The sequence below is a fragment of the Scaptodrosophila lebanonensis genome, unplaced genomic scaffold (genome assembly GCF_003285725.1).
Source record: "Scaptodrosophila lebanonensis strain 11010-0011.00,11010-0021.00 unplaced genomic scaffold, SlebRS2 tig00000150-arrow-arrow-pilon, whole genome shotgun sequence".
In the NCBI taxonomy this organism is placed as follows: Eukaryota; Metazoa; Arthropoda; class Insecta; order Diptera; family Drosophilidae; genus Scaptodrosophila; species Scaptodrosophila lebanonensis.
The window spans coordinates 1,015,348-1,034,540 of NW_022060592.1; the positions used below are offsets into that span (position 1 = coordinate 1,015,348).

The 19,193-nt window shown below is 40.9% G+C and overlaps 1 protein-coding gene across 3 annotated transcripts in view; it reads right to left on the reverse strand.

Annotated features, from left to right (window-relative positions):
- Positions 1–3,287: 3,287 nt before the first annotated feature.
- Positions 3,288–19,193, reverse strand: part of LOC115629444 (homeotic protein antennapedia) — a 139,120-nt gene continuing 123,214 nt past the window's right edge. For 2 of the 3 annotated variants that reach the window (XM_030525898.1, XM_030525897.1), the window contains exons 5-7: positions 19,066–19,104; positions 18,685–18,901; positions 3,288–3,826 (exon numbers count right to left, since the gene is read on the reverse strand). In XM_030525898.1, the coding sequence (XP_030381758.1) occupies positions 3,576–3,826; positions 18,685–18,901; positions 19,066–19,104 (507 nt within the window). In that variant the 3' untranslated portion in view covers positions 3,288–3,575. The remainder of the gene's footprint in view (positions 3,827–18,684; positions 18,902–19,065; positions 19,105–19,193) is intronic. The other variant, XM_030525899.1, reaches the window with a different exon arrangement.

Genomic DNA, 19,193 nt, shown 5'->3' on the forward strand with positions numbered 1-19,193 from the left:
TATTCGTTGGCAGCTGATCAAAAACTATTTCGAGGCGCTGACTAAATTTATGAAAACGAGCATCATACAAACATGTTTACACAAGTGAACACGTCGGGCTACATGCGAAAATACATACTGCATGGTTGCAATGGATGCGGAACATCAGTACGGGGGCACGGTCAGCACTTGTGCCACCTCGTCTCGATGAGCACCGATGCGGAGACCGGGATGTCCATCGTTAGCTCCAGAATCGCCGTGCTCATCATGATCATCATCATGCAATAAGATAGAGTTGGCTAGCACGGCCGAAAATATCGAAGAACGAGTCGTATATGTAGTAAATGGCTAGAGAGACATAACATTGGCTGAGAATGATTTTAAACAAATTATCGCTGACCCATTCCTGGAAAACCTTCCACAATATTAATTCGAGTTTGTGACATAAACGTGAGCGCATTCAGTGCATGGATTACAAATGGACCGCAATAACGCAGACAATGCGAATTCAATTTGTTAGCGCCTGCCAACCGCGATCGCGAGTACGCGGATCCATGTGACTGTCCGTGTAAGGCATGGGCATGGGGAGTCGTGAAGCGGGCGCAGCTGCGGATGAGGAAGGTGTTGCAGAAGCAATGCTCAATTGCTGGCATCTGTTGGTCAGCGTTAACATGTTTTCCTTTTTGTTAATACCACGTGATTAATGACTTATTATGATGTCAGATTATTGAGATCGTTTCCAAAGTGGATAACTAGTAGACAAACCTGCAAAAATTGACGAGCAAACAAACATTAGTTGAATGAACGCTTGAAAAGGCCATGCCAGTTCTTACTCACCTCTGAAAGGTGTCTGCGCTATATTTGGGGTGCATTAGATAGTAGTAACCTGACGAACCTAACCTGTTAAAACAAACAACATTTTTAAACAGATTTATTCAGTTATAATGAAAGCTCAAACTTACCATATCCATATCCATATCCATATGTGCGCTCCAATAGCAATTGCTGATCAATAATTCCATCTGGAGACAGTCGTTCAAATCGGAGTTACAAAAAGAGATGAATTGAAACACAAATACACAGATATTCTAAATTTTTAGATACTGATTTTATTATAAATATTACAAATAAAAACAAAATCTCATTTGTAATTTCAATTATGTTTATGCTTTCTCGACTGCTTCCTTAATTCTCGCTCTCTCTTTTATACTAAAATGTAGGTATTATTTACAACAAATTAATAAGCAAATCAAATCATTTCGCAGGGAAATGAGGGAGTGCATGCATTTGAATGCCTGCTTCTCAATGGGATATCCTCGCATCTAATTCTCTAGGCTTAGGTGTGTATAGATTTGCGTCATGTTCACGATGCTATCGACGCACTCGAATTGAAGTGTGCGCGATTTTCTAGATATTCGATTTTGTATTTCAATTTTAAACGCTTAGTTTCTTACAGAATGAGGCCGAAAGTTACGTATCTGGATTGAATTCATTTAAATTTTGATCTCCGCTTTCTATCAATTGTTTCAACACTCGATAGTCAGCGAGTTGACGCATTTTTAGCATTCTCTGTTTCTTTACTCTTGCAATCACAATTTGTCTCTGTCGAGCTTACGTATTTTTTGTTGTTTGTTGCTTTAGTTTTTGTTTTTGTTTTCATCCTCCAATCATATCCAATCGTGCTGCTCTCGCAAATATACACTATATGTATGTAGTATGTTTACGTATGTGTGTGTGCTCGGATTTAAGGGGCAGCGCGATTACAACGAATAGATCCCTACCATTCCATAAGGATATGGATATGGATGTATGCGTCATAGAATGCGCCTTAATTATATCTACATATTAACATAGTACGATGATTTTAATTTCCTTTAAAACTTTGGTATATGGATTTCTACATATCATTTCATTCATTTCATTCATGAGTATTAATGTGAGTGTACGAAGAAGGTATAACTTGATTTCAGCTGCAAGTTATGTATTGAGGGTGGCGCCACTTTTGCGATACCAAACAGCGTCCGAAGACAGTCCGACATCAGTTCGTTTGGGTGTAGAGGCATAGAAATATAGTATTTGCTCTATTTCGCTACTTTACATACATAGATTAATTTGCTCGCATTGTTTTTAGTTAAAACAGCTTTCGTTTAACAATATAAAACTATTTGTGTAGTTTGCCAAATAATTTTAGTCAGTATACATTTTTTCCTTTACGACAAAGTTCAAGTTTTGAAACTTCGTGTTTGTTCAACTTAATGGTTTCGAGCGGCTTGACATCTAAACATTGCACAAGAACATAAATTTACGAATAGAAATTAGAGGTCGTTTGAATACATTTTCCAATGTTGTACAGGAATCAAAATATAGAAACACGTTACTTTGAACTCATATGAAAGGGTGTTGGGTTTTGGAGAATGAAATAGCGACTGGTGGGTGAGGGGCGGAGGGAGGGGGAGGGGGGAGGAAGAGAGAGAGAGAGAGATATATATAGATACAGTTGATGTTCTCCAGCATCATTGGAAAAGATATTCAAGCTTCGGCTCACCGAAACGATTATTACAAGTATATTTATCTTTGCTTACATTTCTCTTAGAACTCAATAAATGTTTTTATTTCTTTACTTACAATGCTTGTTATTGTTTTATTTATTGTATAAGTAATACATTATTACTTGAAGCAACGTCCTCCACTTCTCCTTTCCTTCTTTCTTTCTTTCTTTTGGTATTTGTTTGTCTAATTTTGACATTTACTTAATTTAAATAGTACATCATACAAATATATTTCGGTTTGCTGTCTGTGTCTTTCAAATGACTTTAAAACATTATTTCATCATATACATACATATATCTTATTTGTTGTATTTATGTATGTATTTATATTTTTCCCATTTCCTTGCTTTTTACATCCAAACACAAGACATGCAGCTTACCATTTGGTGTCTATGCATGGATTAGCTATCCTTCGATTTCACAATGTTGGTTTATATTCAATTTCGAGCTAGGACTGCTACAAACGTTAAATTAGGTTTATGCTTTATATTCGTTTTCATAGGTATGTATATATTAACGAGCATGTAAATTAGTAATACATTAAATTATGCTTTACACCTATGACGCCGCATAGAGCTAACATTCTATTTGATGTAGTAGGTTAACATTTAGCTCCAGACATACTATACATATACATATAGACGTACATATTTGTATACATATATTTAATTGTTCTGCCTTCAGCTACCCTTTAGTATATATTCGAATTATGAGTTACACATTATTAAATATAACTTATTTAAATCTGAGGTCACATGAGTTGGTTTTGTTGAGTTTTACGCTTTATTCTTTATTTTTAATATTTTAACTTATTACGCTCGTTTTCCATTTGCATTTTTGTAAAAATTAAATAATAGGTTGAAATAATAACAATTTACTAAGTGTAGTTTTTTGCATAGTTTGTATAGGTTGTATACTTCGGAGCTTCAGCTCCACCGTAATGTGGTATTTAGTTGAAATTAATTTCAATTCTGCCGCTTGCTAATTGTTTTCAAATAGTATAATTGTATGCCGTGTAGTTTTTGACTTTCGCGCGTTCCCGGCGCCTTACTGCGGACTGTTGGGTGGCGTGATCTCGTCGCCCTCGCCTCCCGATCCCGGCTCGCCCTTCGTCTTGTTCTCCTTCTTCCACTTCATGCGGCGGTTCTGGAACCAGATTTTGATCTGGCGCTCCGTGAGGCACAGGGCGTGCGCAATCTCGATGCGTCGCCGGCGCGTCAAGTAGCGGTTAAAATGGAACTCCTTCTCCAGCTCCAGCGTTTGGTAGCGTGTATAGGTCTGGCGTCCTCGTTTGCGCTCTGTTGGTTGCAAGCAGAGGAGAAGATTTTCTAATTAAAATCAAATCATGGACAACGCCCAAGCGTACAAAATACTACTGCAACAACAATGGCAATGACAACAGAAACAAAAACAACAATAACATAAGATACAAAATATTACAACACCAACGAAACTACAAAGCCGACAACAATACTTATAATATAGGGGTCCGAGCCGGTACAAAATGCGGTTATCATGGCGACTGGCATTGTCTCAACCAGCTCGGTCCCAATCCAACCTCATCACAGTGGCTGGGCAACTGGAACTGCAACTGCAGCTCTGTCTGGAGGTCGAGTCGAAGCCAAGAAACAGAGAGGGACGCCGCATGAGCAAAGCGCATGCTGCGCCGCTCATGTTGAAGTCGCTGATTAAAAGACGACCTTACCGAATTCGGAAATTTGTACTTGTCAAGATCTCAACATGCTCTCGACCTTAGACGGTCAAGGAACAGTGTGAGCGGTTGGATTAAAGCTGGGCTTTTCATGGGCATGAAAGGTAACTAATTATGTACAACAGACCCGACTTGGGACGCGGGGTTCGTATATTTTGAAAGACTGGATGAATCCAGTACTACATAGCTCATCACACTTGTCGCGCTTTGTAGGCATTAACCCGGCCCCACGTCTCCCCTCCAAAATGATAACTGTAAAATAATTCAGTATAATTACTGGCTAAAATGAGTTCAGCAAGCTCTAATGACACTCACGATAATTACAATTTTGGTAATGACAGCAGAAAAAACAAACAGCCAAACATAAAAATGTCGGAAAATATGTCAAATATAATTCGCTGTAATATTATTGTCAATGGCATTAGCTGGCATTCTCTTTCTTCCTTCCTCCACCTCTCTCCCTCTTTCCCTCATTCCCTCATTCCCTCATCCCCTCCTTCCCCCATCCAGCACACACCACACACCATACGTGTACACCATATAGAGCCCTTCAATTGAAAATGCCTCTAGAGCAGAAATGTCACATGATACTGGGTCCCACTCGAAACAATAGCCTAGTCGGTGGCTACTGTTTGACGCAGCCTTGAACAACCCTGGACTGAAGCATACGTCTAAAAATGGCCACGTCGGCGCTGTGGTTGCCACGGCCACGCTATACGGCAATCAGCTAAAAACTAGACTCCGGGAAGCCTGAGGCTTTATAAATAGCGCTCGCGAGCAATAATGCGGCGAGGGAGGAGCGGATGCGTAACCTAACTATTTTTTAATAACATCTTCAACATTTGTCTTGCTCAACTCACTCAAGCGGCCGGCCATCTCAATCGACCAGTTTTTTCTGCTTCGCTCGGGGTCATTACATCATAAGCTTTTTTTACTTTATGACGGCGGCGGCGGCAACGGAGGCGATGGCGGAGGCGGCCATTAATGTGCGCGAATCCGAATCGTAAAGAGCCAGTAGAGGCAGAAGAAGGGCCGAGGCGGGGGGAAGCGCGGCGCAGAGCGGTCCGCACTTGGCCTCTTCAGCGGTGGCCGACGCATTTACCTTCTTTTAAATGACACGACTGATGCCATGTCTATAACCCAAGGCGGTCGCATTTAATCATCATCAGTTAGACGAGTCGCCGCAGCAAAAACTTGAGAGATTTGTGGCAAAAAGCGCAAGTTTTTCTCGGTATGTGTTCCCGGCTTTTTTTCAGCCTAATGGAACAACTGCCACTCGAGGGGCTATGGCTGAAGAATGGAGAAAGAGGGGCATTGGAATTAACTACGCTGAGCATGTGGCATAGAAGTGGGGTGACTTTCACCAAATCATGCATCAGATTCAAAGCCGCGGTTGCCTATAAGTGTATCGAGAACTGTATTTGAATCCCACCAATCTGACAGTTATAAGCATTTAGTTGAACTCCCAATTCGTAATGAATGAATGACGAAACATCCAAAACATTTTCATAAGTAATGCGCTTTCCGTGTCATCTCTGATATATTTTCAATTTAATTCAGTTACAATAAACCATTATAAATTAATAAGATTTTGGTTGGTCCATATTTGACCCCCGGGTGGACTATACCAGATGGTTTCTCTTCTAAAATACTACGGCATGGACCGAATAGTTGTCAGGGGCGAATTAGCCATCGAACTTTGCTCATTGATCAGGTGATTCATTTCCACATTCATTCACATGAACAGCGATGAATTGGGAGTATTCGACTCGTTGATGCGTAGTAGCGATGTAAATAGAAAAATACTTATGTATGCATTGTTGAAAATGGTGAAAGGAATTTGAGTGATTACCCAAGTTCCTCTCCAGCTCAAGATCTATGTGTACACCGTGTAAGTCGGTGGTAGATCTTCGCACTACTCTATACTTCTGTATGCGAACGCACATAGCCAATTATTGTGATTATTTTTATTTGATAGAAACACCTTCATGCCGCTCCATTCGATGGCCATGAGAGTGGGTTAGATGGCGAAGGGGAGGTCTACGGTGGTCGGGAAGCACCTTTCGGTGGCCAAAATTGGTTTTTAATGATGGCTCGGCACATTTTATGCGGCCATCACTGAGAAGTGGCAGTTGTTAGTTCCATTTTCGTGCTTCTTTGACTTTTGATAAGTTGGACTGATCGTGGCGCCCACTTTGTCGGACCAGTAGTGAACAAGGCCCAGTACTCGCTCACTCACACGAACCATTTTGCGCTCAAAAATTATTATAAACGCATTAAGGGTGCTTTAAAGCAGCGCTTTGCATTGGATATTGGTGGAGTAGCCTGACGAGCTGAGCGTTCGGCATCGAGAACAGCAGCAACAGAAATACTCGAACAATAAAGGTGAAATAATTAATATCGCTAGAGCCAAAGGCGGCGCAGGGGAGACGACTGTGGTGCAGCTCTCATTGCCCCCAGCCCCTTCAGAAGCCCCCAACAGCAACAAGAGAAACATAGCATAGTACTACAAACCCAACGCTGGACGTTGGACTTCAAATGCGGCTTGCTCCGACGCTGACCCTGGTGAGCTTTGCGGTGGCCAACAGTCGGAGTGGCTCGTTGGGTTGGCTGACTGACTGGCTGCCTGGCTGGCATTAATGCGTTTTGATATGAAAGCGTATTGTAATTAAATTGCGATTAGGCCACCATTTCAACCATTTTACTCAAATTACTCTTCTTGCCCCATAATGGATTTTATTTCATTTTTCCACTTGCATGTGTGTGTGCTTAGAGGTGTGTTTAGCTACCAGTGGTCGCGAGTACGAGTGCGAGTTGCCGTCCGGCGTTTAAGGGAAATCATTAAAATAATTGCCCCAACATTTTATGAAATTCGTTGATGCAGGAAAATAATTATTATTATGTAAGAGCAAAACCAATTTGGAGCGAAGTTTGTGTTTTTTAGCATTAATGGGAATACTGCACATAATACAGCACTGCGATCTTCAAAACCCTCAGCCTAACTCACTTTCTATGCCTCCACTACTTATTTTAATAGTCTGATGAAAGCAAAACATGCTATTGCATGTTCTCCAAAAATAGTGAAATTTTACTTCCAAGCCCATGGTCTGAAGTGAACTATCACAATGTTTCCTACCAACACGCATTTAGAAACTATATAGGCAGTATAATCCAAAGAAATCAGGACCAGACCTTTCGAAGCATTTAATATTCGATGGATACAACTTAGGATACTTGTAGAAGATGCCAGTGTCCCCAATTCCACCACAGGCCGCAGCTTCGCCAATTCGCGTTTGGGATTCTCCAATGCTTACCATATTATAAAGACGCTCTAGACCTGATCAGTATAGAAGGATTATTTATATTCAGCAGCCATAGCTGCTATCGAGGACCCGACGGCTGAACAGACAGGCGAATAAACTTTGTGGGTTGGCTTCGGCGTGCTAACATTTATTCGTAAGTATAGTTCATCTGCGATCTTTTGTCTGACTTAAACTTTCATTCCAAATACAATATGCCTTTCAGTCTTCAGTTACGACTGTTAAAACTGCATTTTAGAGACTAAAGCCAACAACAAGTGAGGTGCAAAAGGGAAACCCAAACCTTACCCCAGATTCTAGGTTAGGGCGTCGGTTTTTTAGAGTTGCATGTCATGTGCCGTTATGGCGCAGAATAGAGGAAAATACATTTGGCAAACAGTAAATATGAGTAAATGATTTTTAATTGCGGAAATTACTGAAATCCGTGCGCCAGCGCAATAAATGCAAAAGTAAGTTAATCAATTTTGCAGAATGTTCGTGTGTGGCATTTGCGACTGAGCTTCTGCCTCGCAGTTGCCGGTGTTGCTTCTGTCATTGTTGTGATGGCAGTCGGTGCGAAAGTGTCAAGTCAGCACACGATGATGTGCTATATAAATAGCATTGGAGCTGATGGGGGCCGCGAACCTTGGGCTCAGTGCTCACGCCCAGCGAAGGGGCTTTGGGTGAGGGGGAGTAAGTGCAAATGAAATCGAGGGGATTTACTCAGTGCTCTGCAATTCTATCTCAGTTGTTGGGGCATGCTTGCATAATTCGTTATCGTGTGTGTGTTGTTTAACGTGGCTTTGCCGTTTGGGCTTAGACCTTAATGCTTAACCTGCATTGGTGGCTTGAAGAGAAGGGGGCCGTGAATATCTTCTACCATCTCATCCTTTTAGCAAAGCTGAACCACTTACTTTTGACGCTCCATTGTCGACCGCAATCGCAAAAACGAGTTATAGTTCAGATTTTAATTAAACGGAATGGACCCGCTGTAGAAGAAACAACAGCGATAGCAGCAATTAAAAATTACAACTGACCACCGGTTCATTTATAAACATTTTTAATTCCATTTGTTGCTCTTGGTGGTGCTGTTGTTGTCCCTGGCTGGGTATAATCTCAGGAGACGCTGCTTGGATTTTTAATTTGGGAATTGTTAAGCACTTAAGAGGGTTAAGAACCCACAAAAACTGGCAGCGTGGAATGAAGAAAGTAGAAGAAGATAGAGCGGCGGACAAGGGGACAGTCTATCTTATGGATGCATTGACATTCCCAATACTTGCACATGTGCTGGGCGCTATAACTTTATTTAGTTTTCGTTTAAACAAAAACAGCGGCCAACTATGCATGTTGCGATGACTATTTCTGTACTTCTCCAATGGCGTGGAATCAGCTTCTTTTTCCTCATTTTGGTATTCGAGTTCAGATATTCAGACGCTCGTCCGCTCTTGCTGGATGACTGGCGGCCTGACTGGCTACCCATGTCAAAATATTTGACAGCTGACTAAAGCACGATATGCGAGACGAACGAGAAGCCAGCGGGCAAGCCAGCGGGTACACGTCGTATACCTCTAGGCAACCAACCAAATTCTCCCTAATGAAAGCGTGTTTGCTGCCTGCCTTCTGCCTTCTGCCTTCTGCGTGCTGCCTGCCTGCCTGTTGGCTGGGGCGCATACCGACTGTTCCATCATGGCAGGCGGCAGCCATAGTCCATTGCAACATGTGGCGTAGATCGGCCAACAATGCGTAAGAGTTGGCGCTGTCAATGGATACGACAAAAACCGAGTCGGTTCTTGTCGCACTTACTCGTATAGTGCATCTTTTGCATTCTTATGATGGGAATACAGGTACTTACCGGAAAAGGTACAAGAACACATAATTGCTATTGGAAAAACAACTGTTCAGATACTACACTGCAGCTCAACTGAATAGGTTCAAAGAATGCTGCTTAAATTTCGTCCAATATTTCAGCTTGTACTGCACATACATTTTTTTAAATATAGTATTTTATGCTATATTTAAAAAAAAAATTAAAAACAAATGTTAAAAAATGTACTTGAAGCCCCAAACTTTGATGTTCCATTAACAATGAATTATCCTTTCTATAAAATTTTATGTTGATTTTGATCAACGATTTGCTTCACAAAATATAACTGTTTTAACTCTTGAGAATCGTTGATCATCGTTGGGACTAGTGGTTCGAAAAACTTCTCACATCTTACTTTTGGAGCTATTCTGCTAGTGGAGCCTGCCCAGAGGTATATATGTACAGCGTAAGAATATCATCGTTTCAGGAACTGGGCCGACAATTGCAGCAAAAACGCGTTGGAACTGGACTCAAAGTCGACTTGAATTATTTATAGGTGTTCGTGATTTTTTCGACTCATCTTACTTTAATAGAATAATAATAATATGCACTCTGAAGTATTCTTAAAAGCCACGTTTTGACAGTGCACCTGTTGCGTTCCCATCTTTAAAAGAATTTTTTTTTGTGGCAACACACAATCAGTGTATTTACCCCAACATACAAAAAACTTTAAAACTGGCATTTGTATGTATATTTAACTGAATATAAAGAAGGAACGAAGTCTCTTAACCCCAGTCTATTGCAATATGAGTAATACTTTAATACAAAGGGTATAGTCACCACCAATCAACAAAAATAAAGTGTTTTACGACAAAGAACATTATTCCTGCATGGGTTTCATCAGAGATTTCATCCTTCACAAGAAATATTTGCTTTGTTATTTTGCATTTGGACATCCAACACCATCAGGGAAGGCAACATTCTCAAAAACAATTTGGTTTGTATGCCGTTGTTCTTCACATTGTACCACATTTATTAAAAACAGGCGTTTCCTGGATTTGTTTGTCCGTGTTTGTCTGCCATAACTTGAAGCGAACAACTATCGATGGTTGGAAAGCAATATTGCCACCGATAGCTTCTCAGGTCCAATTCTTCTGGATGTCTGGATGTAACTTGCCTAGGCAGCCCAAATATTCAATAAAATGTATAAAAAAACAACTCCGTCCAAAAAATCACAGCCGAACTTACTAAAAGCCGAGGGAAATTGGTGTTCCTACGAACGTTGCTTTTAATTGTTTCAAGATATACTAAAACCAATTATAGAACGAGAAAATAAGGAATATTTCGAATCTGCGCGGAGGCTAGGCATAACGTTTCGACCCTGCCGGAGCGCAGATGAACTAAGGGGTTTTCCGGCATCGAAGGCAGAGAACACGAGAGAACTTCCCCACATTATTGCAACATGAATAATATTCGTAATTTGTCAAAAGGTCCGCCAAATCCCAAAATAAAAAGGAACTTATTCCACACCAGTGCTGCGATTGAACAAAATGAATGCCAGAAGCAGCAGCTCCAGCATCTGGATGGGTATTCACACTCACGCACAAGTGGAGTGAGAAACTGCCCTTGTTTGTTTCGCTGGTTGTTGTTGTGGGACCATACCCCGAGGACCTTTGGCGAACTGTTGCAATCATTCCATTCTGGGTTTCTGCGGTGGCCAGTGCAGAGCAGGCGAAATACAAGAACATCATGCATAGAAACGGATGAACAAAAAATACAAACAACAAAACAAAAATAAAGCCCAAATTTCCTTTTCGCATTTGGCTCACTTTATTAAACTTTTTCCGCCACTGCCGGTGCACATGGAAAATCCCAGGAGTTCCTGTGTCATTTTTTGTGCTGTTCTCGTCTGTGGTGCCGTTCGGTTGATTCCTCAATTTTGACAGCAACTGTCGCTTTGGCCAGCAGCTGGCCAGTAGGAAGAGGAGCGGTGGGTGGTGGGTGCTGGGCGGTGGCTGCGACTGACGATTGTGTGGTCATCTGACAGTTTCGCTGGAATTGTGTGTACTCTAGTTAGGCTTGGTTTTGAAAATCGTCACGCATTTCCCAAATTATCTCTTGATCCGCACGTCTTACCGCCACCAACAGGAGGTAAAGAAAAAAACCAACTGTGAGTGCGACGCACTGACTGGCATCCCGCTCGAATCGCCTGCATAAACAGTAGTTGTCTCAAATGTCTCGCGCTGCCATCGAAAAGTAGTTTGCGCAAATCCCGAAGTTAACGAAACTCTCAACTCCACTTTCGTCCTAACAGCAAGGCGACCATTAAGTGCAGCGAGAAGCCAAAATGACGCATTTGTGGGCCAAAGGAGGGTGAGGGTAAAGGAAAAGTTTTCAGCCAAAGCCAAGAGGCGGTGCGCAAAGTTCTGGCGGCAACTGCCTCAGATGATGGCCCGGATCAACGTTTCACGCTCCTGCTGCCAGCACGTGGATAACGGACAGCAGGATGAAAGGAAGCAGCGAAAAAACTTTAACGGTTGAAAGCAACTGACAAGGGATAAGAAGGAGAGAGAGGGCGGCGGGAAATTTGCAACTTTTTGGCGAGTACTTCTTTTCATTGTCTGCTCGCCCTCTGACACTGCAAAGCCTCTGTGTTTAGGAAGGGAAGGAAGGATGTCTGCGCTGTCCTCCATAATGCGCACAATGAAGTGCACTTTTCATATTCGAAAGAATTGAAAAGTTGTTTGTTGCACGGACGCCTCCTTTAAACTACCGGTAAGAGGAGAAGACAAATACCCGTAAGATTCGCTAACAATCTCTGACGAGCGTTGGGGGGCATTGATCGACTCTAACTATTGTTTTCCCGATAAAATGATGCATCTAAATGGGCAGAATATTAATTCTAGTTTTTTCTCGTATTTATTTAACTTGTGCTGAGTGAGTACTGTACTCAACAATAGTTACTCCTTAAGTGATATTACTTCTTTTCATGTGATTTGTCACATTGTTCATTCACCCACCATGGAGACTAACTAATTTCATTGTCTCTTCCCATTCCCATTTCCCATCAACTACTCGCTAACTATTTCCATCTACATATAAAGAATTGAGGGAACTATACTTGGGAATGTTTTTAAAGATTTCACGAATCGCAATGAACTAAGCACTAATCGCTAGCCATCCACGTTGAGTATAACCATCCTTGGACAAACGAGGTCAAAAATAAAACTCTTTCTTTCTTTCATCCACCCACCTACTCACTCACACTTTGCAGAGTCTGTCTCACAAACAAGGAGGCAGCAGCTAAGCATAAATACACATGTATATATACGAGTACGAATACGAGTATGAATACAGACAAAGAAACAAAAACTTGTTGCAAAAATTTGTTGAATGTCGCCTTAATTTATGACCCAACGCCGAATGACAAAGACAGCAATCCCGGCTGACTCGGGCACTGCTCAAGGATAAGGCAAACGGCAATGTGGAGCTGCAGGTCTCTGTTTGGCGAAGGCAACTTGAAAATTTACCAGTTCCAGCAACGAGCCGCAGGCATTTAGAAATATCAAAACAACATTAATGGCGGCTGGAGCTGCGGGGATGCCGAAGAGAGTGCGACAGCAGCATCGTATAATGCAAGCCACAATACAATGTATTCGCAATAAAAATAAGTATGACCGGGGAAGGGACGACTCCGCGTGACCTTTCCGATGGACGGACTGTGCAAGAAGACGGAATATTTTTGACTGGGAATGAGGCAGAGCCCGAGGAGTTACAACTTAATTGAAACTGAGTTTCGAGTTCGTTTTCTTTGCCTTGTTGGACCTGACTAGAGATGCGGCGACTGAGAAACAGTCACGATCTGCGTAACATGCAGAGTTACGCTCTTTATTTTCCTAATACCCGGCATGATATATGAACAACCGTTAAGGAGTCACCACGGTGCACAGTGGATTTCGAATTTCGAAGAGTGGACTTTTCCTTTTCTGCGATGATCACAATCATAAAATAATAATTAACTCGATTACATTGAATTGAAAAACTTTGGACTCAAGAGTGCGACTCTTTACGTTAAATAAATACAAAATCGCAGAATATACTTACGAGTATGTGATTGTTTATTTTACCACCATTTTGAGGATTATAAGATTTCAGAAAAACACATAATTTAGTGGAAACGATTTGAGAATATTTTTAATTCCATTGCCAATCGATGTTGTAGTTTGTTCTGTTGACACAGATATCTATGTACTTCTTCCCAGAATCCAAATAGCAGAAAAAGTGTCCCTTAGATAGGGAAATTATATGCGGCATTAGAATATATTGATTGCGATGGAACCTTTTAAAGGACTTGCAAACGCAATTGAAATAAACGATTTCAGTTATCTTCGGAAATGTTGGATTGAAATGAAAACAAATTCCAGCTTAGAATGAACCTAAGTGCGATGATTTAAATATGTTTTCTCCAAAATGACTGTCGACAAACCCCATTTATTACTGAAATAATTTTTACTAAGCGCAATGGAGAAGCCACAAGCCCTATAATGTTTCTGACCACTGTCGAAAATATTTAATGGTAACACAAGAAGAGCAGGAGAACAGATTGCAAGTCCTATGCAAAAATAAGCTCGTATGCATTTAATCATCGTAACTTAAGCTCGCGAGTCTTGTCGGGCGTATTCAAAATCAGCCAGCATGGGTTCTATCCTCTGCGGCACGCTCGGTGACGGGCACAGACGGGACAGAGGTACACAGGGAGGAGACATGGCGATGACGATGATGATGATGACGATTATTGTGATGAGGGGAGGATAAGTATAGGGACGCCATTGCCTCCACTACCTTTGGCTTTTATTCGCCAGCGTAAAAGTTGTTGGTGTCGCTGGTGTCTGGCTGTCTTTCATTTTTAATAAAAAACTCCATGTCACCGCAGCGTGGTGGTTGCTCTCGCATTTTTTTTTGTTTTTTTTTTTTTTAAATTGTTATTGTAGGCACTTCGTGCGCACTGACGCCACTACAAAGGAGCGCTGCGAGGTGAGCTCACAGTAGAGGAAACGGCGGGATTAAGACGCGAGCGCAGTGTCCAGGTCTATGAATGGACCCCAGCGCAGCGACCGCTGAGTGTTCTGGAGATTAATAAATTGATGGCATCCATTGCACATAACGTGTAACTAATGGCGGTCATCAATTCTGCTTTACATCTCAATCTGGGCTTAAAAAACAAAAAACAAAACAAAACGAAACGAAAAATGAAAAAATGAGTCGAGCAGTTGCTAAAAAGTATGCATGAAACGAAACGCATTTTTGGAGGGGTGTTAGGGATAAGACAAAAAGCATTGCGGGTGATTTTGGATAATAGCGGCGCAGTGAGCTAGGAAGCAGGCGACGGCGACGGCGACGGCGACGGCAACAACGCCAGCAGCTAGAGAAAACCTTCACGACGGCCATGTGGTGCCAATCACTTTCTCCAGAAGTACTGAAAAGTGAAAGGGAAGGGTCCCTAGACATTCCCTGCCATCCTCATTTGGGTTCAAAGAATTTGCTCTCTAACTAAATTCATATGCTCTCGCTCACTTATGCAACCCGCCTTGCATCCTTTGTCTGTCCGTGAGTCTGGCGATATACAAGTCACATGCTTCCGACCTTTGAAACCTTTCACGACTGTCGTCGGCACTCGGATTAGTAATGCTCCGATTTTACAGCCTTTTCGCTTTCGTTTTCAAAACAACGACTATTGTCGATTTGCATTATTTGGCAGACCGCCTTTGGTGCCCGACACATCGATCTGACGACAGACAAACCGACTGTCCGTCTGCCTGCGCTGCCTGCTCTAAGGTCACCTCTTTCGCGATGCTCCGACCTCTTCCATTTCCATTGACAGCAGGACATTCGTCTCTGTGGCAGACCTGGATCAGTTGCCGGGGTGGTTCTGTTACATTTCATCGATTCCGATTCGGAAATTTGCGAATTTTGCAAAAGTCAGGTAGTAGGGTATACGCTATGGGCGGTTTTGTTTGTTCTGATTGCAGACGGATTACTCCTAATACGAGCGATTGGCCAAGGTAATAAAGTGAAATTACTTAGACGTGTTCAAGGCCAGCTTGGGCAAGGATTACAGAAGAGTACTTTAAATGCCTGCGTTAGCGAAATCACATTCGTAACTAAACAAATTTAGGTTACTTTACATTAAAAAAATCACAACTCAGAATCAATATAATATTAGCGAGATATGACAAAACCATGTTCCTAAATGAACCCTTTTCAAGTTTGTTTGTCCCGTTCGTGATTAGCATTATTTAACGAGTCTGTCCGTCCGTCTCTCTTTCTAAGAGGAGCAAGGACTTAGGAAATTATAAAAGGTAAAACCTCCAGGGTATGCGCAAAAAGGCAACTTTTTATACGGATAGTGCCACTTTTTCGTATGTATTCCACAAATAACTAGCTGTGGCAGACCCCATATAAGTGCACCTTATTCGTTTTTACACGGTTTTGATCTAACAAGGTTTGAAAATTAAAAATTGTATATATGGTTACACGACTTTATTCCCTTTAGCACGATGCAAAATAACACAAAATAAATAAATAACAAGAGAGAAGGCTACAGTCGAGCAAGCCCGACAGAGAAATACCCTGTATCTAGGTAAAGAAGCAAATTCCAAAAAAGTAAACTCGTCCTTTCTCGGATCTAGGAGAATCTGGATACCAACTTTGGTTATTTTAGCTTTTATAGTTTCTGAGATCCTTGCGTTCATCCAGACAAACGGACAGACGGACGGACGGACATGTCTAGATCGATTTCTCTCGTCATGCTGATTCAGAATATATATACTTTATAGGGTCGGAGATACTTCCTTCTGCATGTTACATACTTTGCACAAACCTAATATACCCTTTTTACCCTACGGGTACAGGGTATAAAAGCACACACAGCTATAAGCCATTCTTATCGTTAAGTAAATTATATATGTAACTTTATAAAATAAACATAAATTCTTGATTTTTCACTGATTTTAATAGGTTTTAGAGATAAGGAACCATTCACCTATTTTTGCATATGTCTTTTTTACACGACTTTTTCAGGAAACAATCTACCGTGTAAAAACAGAATTAGGTGTATCTATAGTAATATTATAAAGAGGAAAGATTTGATTGTTTGTTTGAATTGAAAGGGCTCCGAATCTACTGGTCCGATTTAATGGATTCCTTCACTGTTGGGAAGCTACACTATCGACGATGAACATGGGCTATATTATATTTGCAAAAAAGAATGGAATCCTTACTAAAACGCCTATAATGTAACCAAAGGTGTACAACAATTACCTTAAAAAATTCTTGAATAGCCTGCTGTTAGTTCATAATCATCCTCGAAACATTGTCACTTTAAATATTAAGGCAATATAAAATATAAGGCAAATAAAAGATTACAAATCGATCAACACCGTGATTAATATTGGAGACATTTAAAATCACTAAACCTTTCGGACCGCCACCACATGAATTGACGGTAAAATTGGGAATTTCAATCAGGCTTTTGAGAAATTAAGGCCTTCCAAGCATGTGCAATGGATCAAGGCTGCTTATTAGGGAATTGCAGGACAATTTAGGCCCAGCAACTGGTCAACTGGCTCATATAACGAGGATACCGATGATCCCATTTGATCATTTATATGGCTTCAATTTCCGGTAGTCCCAAGGCCAAGCTTTCGAATTAGTAGGGATCGACATACGAAAGCAATGTTCGGGTCGGAGCTCCTGAAAATCAATTTATTTTGGTACCACAAAATAAAACATCAAATATCTTTTACGGAGAACCTCTGACCTAATAAAGAAAAACAAAAAAATCCAGAAATCCAAAAAATCATCCTCCATCCAACATGTCCTCATGTCAAAATTAATCATGATGGGTCGTCTCCAGGAGAAGTCTGCATTGCACGCTAAAGTACTGACACAAACGCGATGCATATTGATTGTTTTAAATAATTATAAAGAAATATAGTATTTGATATATACCATATTTGTTTTATTTTTTTCGCTTTTAAAAACTAATTGATGAATATATTTGTATAACTTCTTGTTTGATTATTCCGGTATTGTTTAGTTTGCAAATAAATGCCAAAAAATTTGGATTAAATAATGCACGATGCATTTAAAAAATAACATGCATATGATCATTGAAAAAACTTCAACAAATCCAACACAGATCCATTTTAAGGCGAAATAGTGCGTCATAATAATGAACGAGTGGTCGACTTTATATGGCAAAATTTTTTGTAGGGGGGGCAACGGCCCCCCTCGCCCTTGAATATACATACATATAATATACATATAGTATGTATTGCTACTTCGTACCTTCAGCATGGCAAGGAACCCTAAACATAATTTTCCTTATGTAATCAAATAATTGCAATTTACGATAAACTGAAATTTTATGTTAATATTGTGACAACACACATAAAGTTATTATTTTAAGCAAACGAATTAAGAGCTTTTGCTATATTATAGAATATACTTATTTATCGATATACTGATTGTGATTGTGGCCATATCTGTAAATTAATGGTATGTGGTCTGCCTGAACCAAGTGGTGCCTATTTACGTTAGGGATGACGAATCTAATTCAGCCGCAAGCAGTGCAAAAGGGTGCACCAAGAAGTTAGAGCGGAATGGTAAGCAGTTGATCAGACCGCTCATGCAAGCAGTTTATCAAGAACTTGACCAAACACTGGATCAAGCAGTCGATGAAGCAGTGGTTGTTCTAAAAGAATATTAGCACTTCCACTTTGTTTTTTTAGGACTATTCTGTATATTTAATAAATGACCTCGCTGTACCAACCAGCCTCGGTAAAGTATTGTATGTATATGTATTAAGGCAAAACATATGTTGTCGGGAGTTTGTGCCACCAATTTGCTTTTCCTTAGTGGAGAGCATTCATACAGACTCCTTTTTCTTTGATATGATATGTCAAATTTTACTGGCCTGTTATATAGGAATGATTTTTTTGTATAAATGCTCATTATAATTGGGGAGTGCTTTTTTACGGAAATAAGAAACTTTCATTACAATACAGACGGTGTGTTTGTAGAATTTCAGTCTTGGCCGGAGTGGATGTGAATCGGAATAGAGATAGTTCATCTTTTTTGTACTCTTACGCCATTTTCGAATCAGAAATTCTTGTTATTGCTGTTGTTGTTGTTGTTTCTGCATTTATACAACTACTTATTTGTAAGTTGGTACATTTAACTACATCAACAATTTACTACAGCAACCCACTACTGATATAAGAAGAAAAATTCCACTTAATACGTTTCGTGGAATTGTCGATCACTTTCCTTGACACTTACCAAACTGACTTCGCATCCAGGGATACAGTGGGGACGGCATCCCTGAGGACTGCGAGTTCGGATTTTGGGATGGTGGAGTGTGTTGGCCGGGATGGCCCTGGTGCATTTGTGGCGGCCCCTGGCCCTGGTGCATCATAGCCTGCGGCGGGGCGCCCACTGGGGGAACGCCCGCCTGCTGTTGTCCGTACATTCCCATGTTATGGTGGGTTTGGTGGACCTGCGTAACGATACCAAACAATTAGTAGGGGTAATGTTAGAGGGAAACGGAAGAAGAAACTAAAAATAATGAGAGAGTGACTAGGTGGGCGATTCGCATTGGTTAATAAGTAGCATACAAAATAAAAATACAAAATCGACTGTGACACATGAAACCCGTCTTACCTCTGTCACATCGGGGACGCCGACGTCAGTGTAACCCAACTGGAGATAGGTATAGGAGAGACAAGAGAATGAAGCTTTTAGAATGTTATAAGCGTGGGTGGAGAAAATGCAGTGCTGGAGGCGGAACT